The sequence below is a fragment of the Astatotilapia calliptera genome, chromosome 15 (assembly GCF_964374335.1).
Source record: "Astatotilapia calliptera chromosome 15, fAstCal68.1, whole genome shotgun sequence".
Classification (NCBI taxonomy): domain Eukaryota; kingdom Metazoa; phylum Chordata; class Actinopteri; order Cichliformes; family Cichlidae; genus Astatotilapia; species Astatotilapia calliptera.
In genome coordinates, this window is record NC_137436.1 from 25144434 (window position 1) to 25161975 (window position 17542).

General features: G+C 41.8%; 1 protein-coding gene across 1 annotated transcript in view; it reads right to left on the bottom strand.

The window, feature by feature from the left end:
• The window catches only part of LOC113037600 (uncharacterized), a 64889-nt gene that overhangs the window by 37218 nt on the left and 10129 nt on the right, over nt 1-17542 (bottom strand). The window contains exons 4-8 of the mRNA XM_080289814.1: nt 16978-17015; nt 11718-11764; nt 9878-10011; nt 6774-6923; nt 4961-5019 (exon numbers count right to left, since the gene is read on the bottom strand). Coding sequence (XP_080145940.1) covers nt 4961-5019; nt 6774-6923; nt 9878-10011; nt 11718-11764; nt 16978-17015 — 428 coding nt within the window. The remainder of the gene's footprint in view (nt 1-4960; nt 5020-6773; nt 6924-9877; nt 10012-11717; nt 11765-16977; nt 17016-17542) is intronic.

Genomic DNA, 17542 nt, shown 5'->3' on the forward strand with positions numbered 1-17542 from the left:
CCAGGATGACAAGAGCCACAAGAAATGAGCCATTTGAGTGTCACTTTAAATTCGGCATGAAATGATGTGTATTATGGTGGAGTCTGAAAAAGCCTGTTTCTCTGGGGGAAACATTGTAGACAAAAGAACAACAATCAATGTTAAAGCTGGCAAAAAAACATGCTCAGAATAAAATACAAACTTTAACAATGAACAGCTTAAATAACCTGCTGCATCAGGACCGAGTGGCTCTGACTCCTGCAGTGATTTCTGTAGCAGCGCTTTACATCAAAGGTGGAAAAGTGGGAACAGTGATGGGAAGTAACGGCATTACTAACGGCATTACTTTTTTCAGTAACGAGTAATCAAACTAATTACTATTTCTATCGTTGCAACACTGTTACCATTACTAAGAATGGTAAAACTAAGAATTACCATTTTTCAACAAACAGACGGTTGAAGCTGTGTTCAGCTTACCGCACTTTATATCAGTTGCACGGAAGTAGCTGTAAGTAATCTGGGCGCTACAGCTTTAAGCAGCTGCGCGCGCTCCCACCGACGGCAATCACTTTCTGCCCGACGATCACTTTTTGCACAACACCTGGAGCTAAGGGGGCAAAACAATCGCATGAGTCCTGCTGTTTGACTGAGGAAGAATAAAGTAGTCGTGGTAAGCCAATCACATGACCACTTTAAGATGACAAAGCAACAAGGTGATATTTACCAGTTTTTAAATTGTGTTGATAGGCCACGTAAAACCAGAGTCATGATAAACAATATATACGCTGTGTTTTTTCCTGAATAGTTTCGTCACGTTTACTGTCTAAGGACAGCGCAGCAAGCACTCTCTGCTTATGACCAAGAAAACCAAAAAACAGCCTGTTCGTGTTGGTGGAAAAATGCACCATGTCGACCAATCATAAAATGATATGGCAACATGAGATTTGGTTGTTTAGGGAAGAGGGGAAGTTTTAGTAGTGATGGCGAGAGGAAGAGAGAGAGAGATAAAGACAGCAGAAAGAGAGAGAGAGAGAGAGTTTTGAGATGTGAGAGATTTTTGACGTTTAGCATGTTTGAAGTGTGTAGTTAATGTGTTGTCTTGTGTAGTTAAGTGTGTAGTGTTGTGGTTTTGTGTTGTGTGTCTGAACAATGAGGCGATTGCTGTCTTGGGATCTCACAAAAGTTGAATTCCAACAATTGCAGCAGCTACTTAGTTGTAATCAGTTTTGGGACTAATGCGTTATTAAGTAACGCGTTACAGTAACTACGTTATTATTGTGGTAACGAGCACGGTAACTAGTTATTATGCCAAAACTGGGAACGCGTTACTCGTTACTGGGATTTAGATAGGCTCGTTACTCGTTACTTCGTGTGGTGGCTATCGCGGAGCTTCCACAGATTCAATAACATTAGCAAGTGGTGGAGGCCAGCAGGTGGATGAAGGAAAAGGGAGGCAAGAGGAGAGACCCGAAGTGGCCGCTGGTCCGAGAGTGTCAGGTGAACTGAACTTCAGGTAAGAAGTTATGACCTGCAGTGTATCTGAGTCAGATATGAACCAAGTTTAGGTGGAGTTTATTTTCGTTATGCTGACTTTTTCGTACTGTGTGCTAGCTAGCATGACGGAGTTTCTATACAGCTGGGTGGGTGCTATGATGTTACTGATGTTGAACTTTATTTTGTTCATAAGGTTAATTATTAGAGTTGCCAACCGTCCCGTAAAAAACGGAATCGTCTCATATTCAGAGAAAATATTACGCTTTTGGTATTGAGGTGAAAAGGAACAGTTTGTCCCGGACTTCAGCTACAATGAAAAAGACACAAAGCTGGAGTTATTCTGTCTTTATGCTGCACAGCTGCCTCTTCTTCTCTCATTCTCTGCCCCTCCCTCTCCTGTTTCTACTTCAGTCATGAAACTGATCAATGATCAGCTGATCGGCTTTTCTCTCTTGTTTATTTATCGCCCACTTTGCGCCAGAAAGAGGAAACCAGCGGATGTCGCGGTAAGACAAATAACACCAGGATCCTTTTCTAAGTAGCTGACAGCTGGTAACTGTGCAGGGGCGGGTCTAGCAAAGTGTTGCCAGGGGTCCATGTAGGGCATTAAAAGGGAAAGGGGGGCACAAGGAAATACTTTCTTATTCTCATTTAAAATGCCTCACTTTTAAAAAAATAATTATCTGAGTCTTACAACAAACAATTGATAGATTGATACATATATACCATCAGAACAGTGTACATCACTGTCACAACAGTGTTTATTTTCATTCAAAGGCTTTATGATTTTTCCTATAATGGTTAAAATGCCCGGGACGATTTTTTTGTACCAGTCCAGCCCTGTATGCAGCTCATCTGCAGTCTGGTGTTACCTACATCTTCCGATTCAGAAGGAAGAATTTCCGAGTTCTGAGTACAATCGAAAGCACCACGACTGCAGTTTTTGTGTTGGATGTAAAAAGCAGGCTAGGATAGAATCAGGCGTGGGATTTCTCTCATGGAAATGATTACATTATTTTTTCCTTTAATTGGTAGGTGGCACAGTGCACTTGTGGCAAGTAAGCAAGCTAGAAGACTGGAAATCTTGCTGGGTATCCAGTTACGGAAGCAACACATTAACAAGAGAATTCTGAGTAAAACCAAAGTTACTTTCCCTAGTAACTAGTTACTCTGAAAGTAACGAGTAACTTGAAGTAACTGAGTTACTTTTGATAGAAGTAACTAGTAATGTAACTAAGTTACTAATTTAAAGTAACTTACCCAACACTGGTTGTAATATTACTCTTTCTGGGTCACAAAATAAACTTTTAAGATATTTTGAGGCGTGAATGTAGTTGTGTAAATGTCAGATATCTGCTTGGTTTACAAGACATCACATATTTGCAAAAGTGCTCCGACGTTTTTGGAGATCTGACACCCACCATCTCGAAGCTAACGGGAGGTCGAGACCTACTACAGCCGGGAGGAACACCGCTTTCCTGGCACATCGTGCCTCAACCTCCCGGTCGGCTTCGAGCTGGCGGCCTCCGAAGAATGCGGTTTAGACTTTTGCGAGATCTCGCAAAACTTTTGTGAGATCCCAAGTTTGTTTTGCGAGAACTCGCAAAAGTCTGTCTTAATTTTTTTTTCTCCCATGTCCCTTGCGGGGCTCCGTAGTGTGGCATTTTAATGAATGCAGAACACCTGATGGTTATGTCAATAGTTTGAAGTGGTTATAAAAAAACGGATAAAAGGTAAATGGCTGCAAATAACTTTTTAACTTTTTTAAAAATTGACAATTTATATTTGCATTTAAAGTTATGAAATATGATTCAATAAACATATTTGTGGTTGTTAAAAATATAACTTTTTCAACTCAGACTTTATGTTTTTTGTCTGATTTTAGATCAATTGTGTTAATACAGTATGTCAAAATGAAAACATAACTGTAAATTCAGACACGTAAGGATGTGCTGAAAAGATTGATACCAAACAAGGCGAAGTAAATAGTTTTTAAAGGTGAGGCAAAAGTAGTTAAAAATGGCCAATTATACCCTGGACCCCAGAGGGTTAAAGAATTTTTTAAAACGCAATAGTTACTTTTCAAGTAATTAATTACTTTTAATATCTTGTAACTCAGTTACTAACTCAGTTACTTTTCTGAAGAAGTAACTAGTAACTATAATTAATTACTTTTTCAAAGTAACTTGCCCAACACTGCATGTGAAAGCGTTTAATGAGACTTCTTCAAGAAGTCCTCTTCACAGTCACATATGCTCAGAGACACAACGGCGCCCCCTGGTTGGTGAACAGTTGCTTGGTGCAATTGACCTCAAACAGTACAGTGAAGCACTAAAATCCTTCTCATAGTTGCTTTGGTTACAAGCAGGTTGTCACGAAGATGCCGACCTGTCTGCAAACACTCGGAGACTCAGTGAGCAGCAGTGAAACATGCAGGATTACCAGTGGTGTCTACAGTGACATTCTCAGAGTTTTGGGGTTGAAGCTGAGGTACCGGGTGGTGAAACTGGTCTAGAGGTGCACGTGAGGATGAAAGGTGAATATAAGATTTATAACCACAGATGTCTGCACAGGCGTGGGAATGCTAGCCCGCAATAACAGAGTCACAAACAAAGCAAAGTGCTGATCATCTGAGTCAGAAAATGAAATGAGCAAGTGTTACTTTTATGTGCAGCCAGTTTGGTGGCAGGGTCGTCCAGGTGAAGTATGTTATCGGAGATAATTTCATTCTTTGGTTTTTAAGGAAGCTAAAACAGGCAGGATGCACAGACATCTGTGTGTGAAGGAACAGCATTAATCGATTACTCTTACATCAGGTCATATTGTGGTTAGAATAAATGCCCCATGCTGCTGCGAGGTGGCTGTACGGGAGGCGTCTTGAATAATTTTGCTTCGCTAAATGTTAGAAAAGCTCATAATCGTATTTGGCGCCTTGGTCAAGGGCTTTATGTGGACGTGAAAAAACCATATCAGGCATATATTTGTGATTGAGCCTTGGTGCACTCGGTGAAACTGAATTCGAAACGCTTGGATTATAGAATCATGCAAAACAAAGCGCTCTGTGACGAATGGTTGAATGTTTGCTTAATTCATTCCTGTTTGACTGATTTCAAACCAAGTTTTTTTTCCTAAACGGTTAAAAATGACTTTGTTTTTGAGGAAAAACTATAATAATATTTTCTTCCCCCGTCAGGTTTCGATGCTGGCCCGCTGTCACTGCTTATAAACTGGAAACGCATCCAGCAGAGATAAATAATCTTTCCATTCAGTCTTGTTAGTAGTGGCACGAAACATTCGCCTGCGGCGGTGTCTGAAACAATCCGACTCACAACCGGCCTCTTATCTATTCACAGGCCGCCCACGCCAACTGATCTGCTCGTTTCAGATGTGATGAAATTATCGAGCCTCGCTGGATTGCCTCGCTGCCACCACCACCACACTGGAGAGATTTGATTACTCAGATGTATGCTTCACGATTCGAACTCACCTGATACCCAGCACATGGATGGATCTAAATCCAGGAAGTTTATCAAAGACATGCTGCATCTGCAAAGGAAAGAAACAAACTTCTTTATACCGTCGTCACCCTCTTCCCGCTCCAACATAATCAGTTCTGGGCCACCAAACAAGAGCCAGCGTGTGAACATGCACAAACACCGCATGAATGGGAAACCCCCATTGATATCTATCTTTGGGCGAGTTAAGCACCTGGACACTTATGACATAATCGTCTTTAAGAGCTCCATCAGGCAGCATCCCGCTGCGCCTGGCGTGACTTTAAAGGACCCAGCTGCCTTTCTTTAGCATCAGAAAAAGAGAAAATAACTTTGAAGGACTCGATTTCTCAGCAGGGGACACGACATGACTCGCAGCAAGGAGCCCAGAGCAAGGAGACAAAAGGAAAACCCTCGTAGGGAGAGCGGGCTGGGGGTAATCTTCTCCCTTTCTCTGAACCCTGACCTCGCTGCCCTGTGGTGTAAGCTTCTTTACTATCAGCCTGGACCAGCAGCGCCGGCACAGACGAACGCTGATAGAGGAAGAGGAGGAGGAGGAAGGGCAGGAGATCAGACTGTCACAAGCGAAGCTCGTTCAGAAACTGAGAAATAAAGATTTAGTTCTTTGATTAAAAGTGCAGACTGAGCCTGATGCAGCAATGCAGAATTAACCAATCAGAGTTATTTAATTCTTCCGTTGCAGCCGTTGTAAAGAGCGAGACCCAGGAAGAACAAGGTCATTACACGAAGAGTGCCTCCCACCTCAACCCCTCAGAATCAGCTGATGTTTTTACAGCAACTTGAGCCCAGATCTTCCCCTCATATGTTGGTTGAAATTTGCTGATTTGTCATTATTTTTCCAGCGTTTCTCAGTGTTTGGCAGATATCCACAAGAAAGTGTCAGTGTGGAAAAACACGTTTAAACTACTTGTGTATGATATCCAGTAACCAGCTCTGAACATCAATGTCATGGGATATATCATAGTTTAAATAAATTGCACCAGTTTAACACAGAGGACCTGAAAAGAGTGCTGGTACCCTGGATGTTTGATATTTTCTGATAATTTTCTGAGGAAAACTGCAGAAAAAGTGAACTTTAAACGAGTTTCCACATGGTGGAGGACCCAAATGCAGACACGCGAAACAAAACCTTTAACAGAAAGCGAGCCGTTTATTGTGGCTGATAAAAAGTACAAACCAAACAGCTAGGCAAAATCAATTTGACCCTAAAAGAAAAAGCCTAAAATGAGAAAACTAGAAAGTAAACATAAAAAACCTTGAACACGGAAACCTGGGGAGATTACGTAAATACCTGAAAGCACAAAACCTTGGAAACATGGCATGAACATAACAGATGACCTGACAATAAATGAATAACAACAGACTACATAAATACACAAGAGGGTGACGAGGGAAACGAGACGTAAACTGGGAGCTTGACACGAGAGACAGAGAGGGAGTGAGACATGACGGGCTGAAGAAACATACATGGATACACATGACAGACAGGGGAGACATGGAACAGAGCACAGGGAGGACACATGTAAACAAGAAGGGTTGATGAGAAAACTGGACCAGACAAATGAAACTAAACATACAGCAAATGCTAAGAAAAACTAACATATTCCAAACACAAAGAATTCACAAAAAGACGATAACCTCAAAATGCTGGGTCATAATCACTTTGTCTTTTGCAGTTTAGGGAGCTTAGGTTTATTTTCCCACTTCTCTCTATTGGTTTGAGTGAGGTAGTTTTTTTTATTCTCATCAGTAGAGGTTGGAAAAAAAGGAATCAGGAGGTCTCACCTGGTCCTGCAGGTGTTGTGCCAGGTCGATGTACTGAGGGGAATCCGGGTCATCCAGCAGCTCTCTGTAACCCGGATCCACCAGGTCGATACTGAACTCCACGATCTGCTCCACCGGACTATCTGGGACGACGTTTGGAAGCTCCGGGTCCTTCAGGACGGCAAACGAGACAAATGAGAGGCGCTAAAAAGGGACAGCTTACGTGCGTCTCTTCGTTATGCTTTAACATTTTAATTTGCATTTCCAAATACATGAAACTGACTGGTATCAGAGAAAATAACAAATCTGCTTGTGCAGACGAGAAAAAAGAAACGATAGAGCGGGAAATTCAGGCTGAAAGCTCTTTTTATGATTCATATTTCAACAACCATAAGGATCAAAAGGAAGTTTTCATACATCCAAGCACAACAGGAAATAGCGTATCTCTTTGTTTATGTTTGAAACTAAAGCAAAGATATTCCATAATGAAAGTATGAGGAAAAAAATGGCTGCAAACATGAAATAGGCTCGTACCTGTATGTTTAACGCTCCTGTAGGCCGTGAAAGAGCAACGACCTCACTGCTGCGGTCATTTCAGAGAACAGTCAGCAGCGAAATGACGCCATGTTCCCTGCTTTAAAGGAGTTTGATGTCAAATGTCAGCCCGGGCTTTTTGTCCTCCTCCTCTCACCGTAACCATGAATAGGTCAGTGGTGTGAAAAAGCAGTAATTATCTGAGGGGGAGGAGTGAGGCGCTTAACAGCTCCACCTGTGCAGCAGGTAAACCCGCTGTTTGCAGACTGAAGGTCATGTGATCCTTCTCCAACAAACACAGCTGCCAACGTGCACATCTTTCAGGTTTTTGCAAAGCTGGCTTTTTCTTTTATTAGCAACTGTTTCACTGAAATGAGCTGAAAAGAAATTGATGTGACTAAAAATAAGTGCAAAAAACTTCACTGGCTGAAAACTGGCTGAGGTGTTAAGTGAAGTGTGAATGAAGTTTGTGCCTCCGTTCATCTTGTGTTCAGCTGGTGATTATCAGAAAACCTCCATCTGACGTCTGATGTGCAGTCGAGGACATTTCAAGAACAACCAGAGGAAAGCTAAAGGAAGCACGAGGACCACAGAAGAATTAAATGTAAGAATCTGTCACTCGATGGAATTTGACAAAGTAATAACTGATCCCAGCACTGTGAACAGTTTTTAAAAAACTAGACACCACCAGGTCCCGTGGATGTGATGGGACTTTCTCCTAAACACTGTGTCTGCTGTTGTGACTCCAGCTTGTAGTCTGTTGTTTCGGCTCTCAGCTGACTCAATCTTCATCCCTAAAATAATGAGACCCGTAGCTCTAACGTAACCATGATGAAATGCTTTGTTTGCATTCTGGTAGAGATGCTGTGGAGTGAAGCAGAGATCTGATGATGCTTTGATGGGTCTGAGCTCAGCGTTAAACACCAGCCTCCCTCACAGTCTCCTAAACAACACGACACACAAAGGTGTGTATTTTTTATATAATTAAAAAACAGCAGCAGGTGGAAAGTAACCTGGCTGTTTCACTCGTGCAGGAGTACAGGACACCCCCCAGGGTTGTGTGAGCTCTCTCCTTCCTGCAGTATACAAACAAGCTTGTGATTCAATTCTCAGATCATATAGAAATTATGTTTGTATATAAGAGAGAGGGCAGGGACGCTGCTTTGGTGGGAGGGCAAAACCAAATGTTAAATGTAAATGAAACCGAGGGAAGATCGCTGATCTGAGATCAGGCGCTGACCTTGGTTGTCAGTTAAAACCGGTTTGAAGCGTTGTTGTTGCCCCTTTTTTTAAAGAAGGCTAACAGCACAGCGGGAGGATATTATTTTATAAGGGACCTATTGAATCTATTATCAGTTTTGGTATTACGTTTGGTAACCTGTCTGTTGAGCTCAGATCACAAACTCAAAATCTGATCAACAGGGCTGCAAATCTGGGCTCTGTGTGGATCTGATATCATGTTTATTTTAGGCCATGTGCTCCCTTGTTTGTCCGAGACAATAAAGTCTAATCAAATCTACCTTCTTCTTTTCCCACAAAGGGAATCCCGAGCTACTTCCTCCTGCTTTTCCTGGTGGACCCCAAGGCATCCCCAGGTCAGAGGCGATATAATCTGGGTGTGCGGATTTTATCCACTGCAGTGTTACCCTGAGCAAGCCTCTCCAATTCCCACTGAAGGTCACTGTTGACTGAAACCAGGAGGACATTGGAGGACATCAGAGGGCTGGTGGTTTACGTGCCACAGGACCTTCGTTTTAGCACTTTGTTTTGCTTTGTTCTTAATCACCTTTTTCACCGTCTTCTTGTTTTCACACTACACTACACAAACGCTGTGGGAATAAGAACGAGGTGGATTATGCTGGTGCAGCAACCGGAGGGCTCACTGTTGTTTTGGCTCGGACAGACGTGAAAGAAGACAAAACCGATCTTTGTGCTTGTCTTATTTATCGATGTAGCGTTAAAAAAGAAAATCTTTGCTTGTGATTTGTCCACAGTGCGACGTCATCCCTGCAGTGGGTCATACAGCGGGACAATGATCCCAAGCAACAGCAGATCTCAGAACGGCTGAGAGAGCGAAGAATCGAGGTGCTGCGACGGTCCAGACCTCAGCCTGACTGACATGCTGTGCTCAGAGAGCTGTGCACAGACAAATACTGCAAACCTCAATGAACTTATGCAACACTGTGAAGAAGAGTGGGCCAGAATCCCTCCACAGTGACATGAGAGGCTGATAAATCACACAGAAAATGATTACTTCAGCTTATTGCTGGTAAAAGTGGTTCTACTCCATCATCAGAGTAAATTAGTTTTCACAGGACTGGTTGAAGGATAAACCTTTGAGTTCTCAAGTACGGAGCAGTTAGTAAGCAGCTCTTAATGGGTTACTTACAGGTGATTACAGGTTAAGAAAGAGGACAGAGGGACAGAAGTGATGCCTTTCACTCAAATTAACTGATGTATAATTTCATGAACGCCCCAGCGTGACATTTTCAGCCTGTCAGACACTTGAGCTCCTTCCTCCTTCAGCTTCCTGCGGCAGATAAGAGCGCCAGATTGATACTTCGTATGTAAATGTAAGTGCTCCTCTGTACCTCTTTGAGCTCCTTGGCAGGGTGGCTCGTTTCAGGGGCGGAGCTTGGAGAGGCACTCATGGAACTGAAGAAGACAGTGGTGCTGGTGACGAGCACTGGGGGCGCTGACGGGGGATCGGTCTGAGCCTCAGGACCTGAAGAGGGACAGGAGCAACGTTAATCTCAGAATAAACCAACTACAATCTACCTGTATAATATATTTGTGTATACAGGGAGTGCAGAATTATTAGGCAAATGAGTATTTTGTCCACATCATCCTCTTCATGCATGTTGTCTTACTCCAAGCTGTATAGGCTTGAAAGCCTACTACCAATTAAGCATATTAGGTGATGTGCATCTCTATAATGAGAAGGGGTGTGGTCTAATGACATCAACACCCTATATCAGGTGTGCATAATTATTAGGTGACGTCCTTTCCTTTGGCAAAATGGGTCAAAAGAAGGACTTGACAGGCTCAGAAAAGTCAAAAATAGTGAGATATCTTGCAGAGGGATGCAGCAGTCTCAAAATTGCAAAGCTTCTGAAGCGTGATCATCGAACAATCAAGAGTTTCATTCAAAATAGTCAACAGGGTCGCAAGAAGCGTGTGGAAAAACCAAGGTGCAAAATAACTGCCCATGAACTGAGAAAAGTCAAGCGTGCAGCTGCCAAGATGCCACTTGCCACCACTTTGGCCATATTTCAGAGCTGCAACATCACTGGAGTGCCCAAAAGCACAAGGTGTGCAATACTCAGAGACATGGCCAAGGTAAGAAAGGCTGAAAGACGACCACCACTGAACAAGACACACAAGCTGAAACGTCAAGACTGGGCCAAGAAATATCTCAAGACTGGTTTTTCTAAGGTTTTATGGACTGATGAAATGAGAGTGAGTCTTGATGGGCCAGATGGATGGGCCCGTGGCTGGATTGGTAAAGGGCAGAGAGCTCCAGTCCGACTCAGACGCCAGCAAGGTGGAGGTGGAGTACTGGTTTGGGCTGGTATCATCAAAGATGAGCTTGTGGGGCCTTTTCGGGTTGAGGATGGAGTCAAGCTCAACTCCCAGTCCTACTGCCAGTTTCTGGAAGACACCTTCTTCAAGCAGTGGTACAGGAAGAAGTCTGCATCCTTCAAGAAAAACATGATTTTCATGCAGGACAATGCTCCATCACACGCGTCCAAGTACTCCACAGCGTGGCTGGCAAGAAAGGGTATAAAAGAAGAAAAACTAATGACATGGCCTCCTTGTTCACCTGATCTGAACCCCATTGAGAACCTGTGGTCCATCATCAAATGTGAGATTTACAAGGAGGGAAAACAGTACACCTCTCTGAACAGTGTCTGGGAGGCTGTGGTTGCTGCTGCACGCAATGTTGATGGTGAACAGATCAAAACACTGACAGAACCCATGGATGGCAGGCTTTTGAGTGTCCTTGCAAAGAAAGGTGGCTATATTGGTCGCTGATTTGTTTTTGTTTTGTTTTTGAATGTCAGAAATGTATATTTGTGAATGTGGAGATGTTATATTGGTTTCACTGGTAAAAATAAATAATTGAAATGGGTATATATTTGTTTTTTGTTAAGTTGCCTAATAATTATGCACAGTAATAGTCACCTGCACACACAGATATCCCCCTAAAATAGCTAAAACTAAAAACTACTTCCAAAAACATTCAGCTTTGATATTAATGAGTTTTTTGGGTTCATTGAGAACATGGTTGTTGTTCAATAATAAAATTATTCCTCAAAAATACAACTTGCCTAATAATTCTGCACTCCCTGTACGACAATATACAATGAAAACAGTAAAAAACTATCAGTGTATAAACAGATGACATGCATTCCGCTGAAGATGTCCTACCTGTGATCTCCGGGAGCTTCTGCGTTGGTGCAGGAGTCGTCGCTCCCCTGCAGAAAGACAAACACATCATGACACAAAAATTTCACATTCTGAAAGTGAGCAGGGGCATCAAACATAAGGCCCAGGGCCTAAAGTCGGCCGAGCAGAGACTCCAGTCTGGCCCCACTTAACAGCACTGAAAAATGTGAAGCAAGGTGTAAATGATTACGTTTTACAGCTTTATCATTACTGACAAAGACCTCCCACATGCCCATTCATGCTACAAGTAATTAGAAAATACTTTTAAAAACATAAAAGCTCCTGTTTATTCACTGTATGTGCTACAGAAGTTCCTGTTTTCACATGGATGCTATTTTTCTGTAATTTCGCACATTGATTTTTACAGTTAAAGAGTGCTTTCTTTCATTCACTTCAGCAGAATTTCTTTATTGTGTGGAAAAAACAGATGTGTTGAACATTGCACTTCTTTTTCTTATACTAGAATATCTCAGGGATTAGATGTGAAATTAAATTTCTTTGACATCCCCAATTTGGAGTTGTTGAAGAATTTCAAAACTACTAATGCACATCTTTGACTCATCTTTTCAAACATTTACAAACAATGAACATAGTTACAGGAAAACATATTACACAAACATATTTATTTGTGGCACAAAGGTATATGTTAGATTGTATAATGAAAACAGAGGATGATCTAGATAAGTACAGTGGTGCAAAAAAGTATTTAGTCAGCCACCGATTGTGCAAGTTCCCCCACCTAAAATGATGACAGAGGTCAGTAATTTGCACCAGAGGTACACTTCAACTGTGAGAGACAGAATGTGAAAAAAAAATCCATGAATCCACATGGTAGGATTTGTAAAGAATTTATTCGTAAATCAGGGTGGAAAATAAGTATTTGGTCAATAACAAAAATACAACTCAATACTTTGTAACATAACCTTTGTTGGCAATAACAGAGGTCAAACGTTTACTATAGGTCTTTACCAGGTTTGCACACACAGTAGCTGGTATTTTGGCCCATTCCTCCATGCAGATCTTCTCGAGAGCAGTGATGTTTTGGGGCTGTCGCCGAGCAACACGGACTTTCAACTCCCGCCACAGATTTTCTATGGGGTTGAGGTCTGGAGACTGGCTAGGCCACTCCAGGACTTTCAAATGCTTCTTACGGAGCCACTCCGTTGTTGCCCGGGCGGTGTGTTTTGGATCATTGTCATGTTGGAAGACCCAGCCTCGTTTCATCTTCAAAGTTCTCACTGATGGAAGGAGGTTTTGGCTCAAAATCTCACGATACATGGCCCCATTCATTCTGTCCTTAACACGGATCAGTTGTCCTGTCCCCTTGGCAGAAAAACAGCCCCATAGCATGATGTTTCCACCCCCATGCTTCACGGTAGGTATGGTGTTCTTGGGATGCAACTCAGTATTCTTCTTCCTCCAAATACGACGAGTTGAGTTTATACCAAAAAGTTCTACTTTGGTTTCATCTGACCACATGACATTCTCCCAATCCTCTGCTGTATCATCCATGTGCTCTCTGGCAAACTTCAGACGGGCCTGGACATGCACTGGCTTCAGCAGCGGAACACGTCTGGCACTGCGGGATTTGATTCCCTGCCGTTGTAGTGTGTTACTGATGGTGACCTTTGTTACTTTGGTCCCAGCTCTCTGCAGGTCATTCACCAGGTCCCCCCGTGTGGTTCTGGGATCTTTGCTCACCGTTCTCATGATCATTTTGACCCCACGGGATGAGATCTTGCGTGGAGCCCCAGATCGAGGGAGATTATCAGTGGTCTTGTATGTCTTCCATTTTCTGATGATTGCTCCCACAGTTGATTTTTTCACACCAAGCTGCTTGCCTATTGTAGATTCACTCTTCCCAGTCTGGTGCAGGTCTACAATACTTTTCCTGGTGTCCTTCGAGAGCTCTTTGGTCTTGGCCATGGCGGAGTTTGGAGTCTGACTGTTTGAGGCTGTGGACAGGTGTCTTTTATACAGATGATGAGTTCAAACAGGTGCCATTCATACAGGTAACGAGTGGGGGACAGAAAAGCTTCTTACAGAAGACGTTACAGGTCTGTGAGAGCCAGAGATTTTCCTTGTTTGAGGTGACCAAATACTTATTTTCCACCCTAATTTACGAATAAATTCTTTACAAATCCTACCATGTGAATTCATGGATTTTTTTTCCACATTCTGTCTCTCACAGTTGAAGTGTACCTCTGGTGCAAATTACTGACCTCTGTCATCATTTTAAGTGGGGGAACTTGCACAATCGGTGGCTGACTAAATACTTTTTTGCCCCACTGTATAGGATTTGATAAACGTTTGCGTTCTCCCCCTAATATGGTCACTTTAAGCGATTTCATGTTTGTCTTTTTCTGTATTAACATTTATTACTTATATGTTTGAGATAAAGATTTGATTGATTGACTTCCTGTCACATCTCTCCTGCTCCAGGTTGGTGTATGTACGAATCAGAACATACACTCAGCTTCAGGCAGTTTTTTCTACTCGTGGTTCTTAATGACATCACAGGGAGAGGATATCCCTAATATGGTAATCTGAAACAGAAGCTCCACCCACCTTCTGTTCAGACCTTCTGTCAGAATGCAGATGACTTAAAGTGGGAGGAGCTAAAACAGCTTGTTTCACACAGGATTAACTGAGGGGACAGCAGCGAGGCTCAGTGTGACATAAAGAAGGTTTATGTTGAACTGTGAATCATGCAAAGCTGTTCTAGTATCAGTAATGAGCACAGCTGTAAGACTTCCAACTTTATGTTTTACAGATGCACTGATCTGAAATTAAAGACTTTTTTTTTTTATATCCGTCAAATTTTTAGAACTCTATTTGGTTCTTCCAGAAGTTTCTTCCTGTTAAAAGGGAGTTTTACCTTGCCACTATTGCCACTCTTGCCAAATGCTTGCTCACAGGCGGTTGTTTGGTGGGGTTTCTTTCTATCACTGTAGAGTCTTTACTTTACACTATAAAGCACTTTCAGGCAGCTGCTGTTGTGTCTGTCCTGTTTTTGGCCGAGTAACGCAGCTTAAAACTTTGCTCTATGTTTGGTGTGAGCACCGGTGGAAAATGGCCGATGTTTGAACAAAATCTCTTTTACTTCATGATGAGGGTTACACGCTGATATGCATTTGAGTTACTTAATAAAACATGGCCATGCTGTATGTTAAATGTAATGCTAATCCCATATAAAGCAGTGTTTTCGGGCTTAAGCCTGTCGTATCCAAACGCCACCACAAACACAAAGGATTTTGCTTTTAAGAGGGAAGAAGGGCTTCTTCCAAAGCCTTAAATGTTTTACAGAGAACATTTAGTGCAGATGAAATATTAAAACACTTCAAGTTAAAAAAAAATAAAGGTCTGCATGTTTTTTAATCACGTTGAATGAATCTTGCATAACCTGCCTTGTACTTCTAATAAGAGTCACACTCGACTCATCATAACTTCATCTATCTTTCATGAAGAGAGCAGCAGAACGAGCTGAAACACCGACGCTCAGATCAATGAGTGAAAATGATGAATTAAAGTAATAAACTTCACTCTGCTAACAACTCACACGCACACACATTACTTTGTATTTATTCCTTTATGGAAGAGACACAAAGATCAGAAATAATGACGGTGCTGAGTCATCCACGAATGATTACAAACGCACAAAAGTGCACCTGTCAGCTCCAAACGGCACTCTCTCCACCGTGTTCATGACATTAAAGCAACATCTGCACCCATGTGACGTTTCTCCCTGAAACATGACTCACTGACAGACTGCTCAGCTGAATCTATGAAAGTGATGCTTTGCTGCAAATCAATAAACACTTAAAATTTACAAATGAAAACATACATTTCAAAATCCTTTACTGTAGCACTTCAGTCCTTAGTAAAGATCCAATGAGGAACCTTTTGATTGCATGTGTGTAATTACCCCTCAAATCTGCTATTTGTTAAGGGAAATTATTTATTTTTCATGCTCCTCTCCCTCTCCCTGCACACGTTATGTATGGTAAGATGTTTCTGATGCATGAATACATATTTTGAAGGAATCTTTCGATTGAAGTGGCAGAAATGTGTAGACAACAACAGAAAAGACCATAACGACCACCAGAAGCTCATCCACTGTTATTTTTGCCCAAGCTGTCATTGACGTCAGCATTGGAAACATGTCTGTAAATTTCAAATATTGCCAAAATATATTTGGCACCTGCAAAATTCCCAACCTGTAAATGGCCAATAACTGCCTGGAATCGATTAATTTTGCTGGCAATGACGGTGCTGAAAATCTGCTTCTCCATTCAATTAAATTAAATTACATTTTATTTATACAGCACCAAATCACAACAACAGTTGCCTCAAGGTGCTTTATATTGTAAGGTAGACCCTGGAATAGTACATACAGAGAAAAACCCAACAACTATATTACCAGTGAGCCAGCACTTTGGCAACAGTGGGAAGGAAAAACTCCCTTTTAACAGTAAGAAAGTTCTGGCAGAGCCCGGCTCAGGGGCAGGTTGCCACCCCCGCCTTTTTTGAGTGCTCATTGTTAAGTTTAACTAATGAATATTTCTAACAGCTATGCAAAGTTCAGCACGTGGTAAGACACTAAAATCGTGTTGGTTTGCATAAAACCTCTGAAACACGCCTCAGGGAGTGAGGGTTCAATCAGAACCGCGATCCTTTTAACCAGATTACAAAATCTGATCTTTAGACTGTAAACGTGTAAAATTACACAAATGTGTATTCATGTGTACAGTGTATAGTTTTCAGTGGATACACAGGATATCCTGCGTAAAAACAAAATGAAATATCTATAGTAGGCAGTGAAAAACAGGAACTTTTATGTAAGTGTTTTATTTAAGTTTTTTTTACCCAATTACTTTGGTGGAGCATGAATGACCATGTGGGAAGTTTCTGTCAGTAAATAAAGCTGTAAAACTAAAAGTCCAAAGTTTACACCGTCTATCACTTTTTTCAATACTGTTTAATGGGACTGCATTATTATTATGTTTGATACCTCTGCTTTAGACATTTTTTTAAGAAATCACCAAGTTTTTAATGTAAAGCTGATTTTCGCTCTGACACTCGAATCATTTGTTTAAATGACATTTCTGGACTCCTGCGGGTTCACACCCCCACACACACTGTTTAATGGCCTTGTTTGCATCATATTCACATTATCAGTGTGCATGCAGTCAGAGAAGCACAGTGAGAGCTTAACGAACATGAATCATCTGTCAGCTCTTACCGTGATGAAGGCCTCCTGTCTCTCAGCCGGTCCATCCTCTGTAAACCAATCAGAAACCAGAACAATTGTTTACTTTCACCACACATTATTTCAGCTCGTGTGCAGCTGTTTGGTTTTACTTTAACTGATTATTTGATTTACTTTTACACCAGGCTTCATTTAAAAAGTGCCTCTTGTGGTTTAAACCTTCATTTAGCTGCAGCTGTCCCTGAAGTTTTACAAACCTTCTGGCAATTAAACTTATTAAATCTCCACAGTATCATTTTTTAAAAACGCCTCTGAATGTTAATGAACGTTTTAAATGTCCAGCTCGCTCATATTCTTGGCGGTTTTGAGCAGCTAAATGCTATTAAAGCATCTCTTTTCTCCTTTGCAGGTTAACTGGACTGATTCAGTACAAATCTCCGCAGTTTTTAATCTTCGTGCCGTTAATGTTGAGACTTTACAGACAGGACAGATGCTGCGGTGACGAATGTTTGCATGTTTGCTGATGGATTTACAACGCGGCTGCCGGCCAACAAACTCCAACCACCACACTCCTGCAAGTGAGGTGCCTGAATGATTT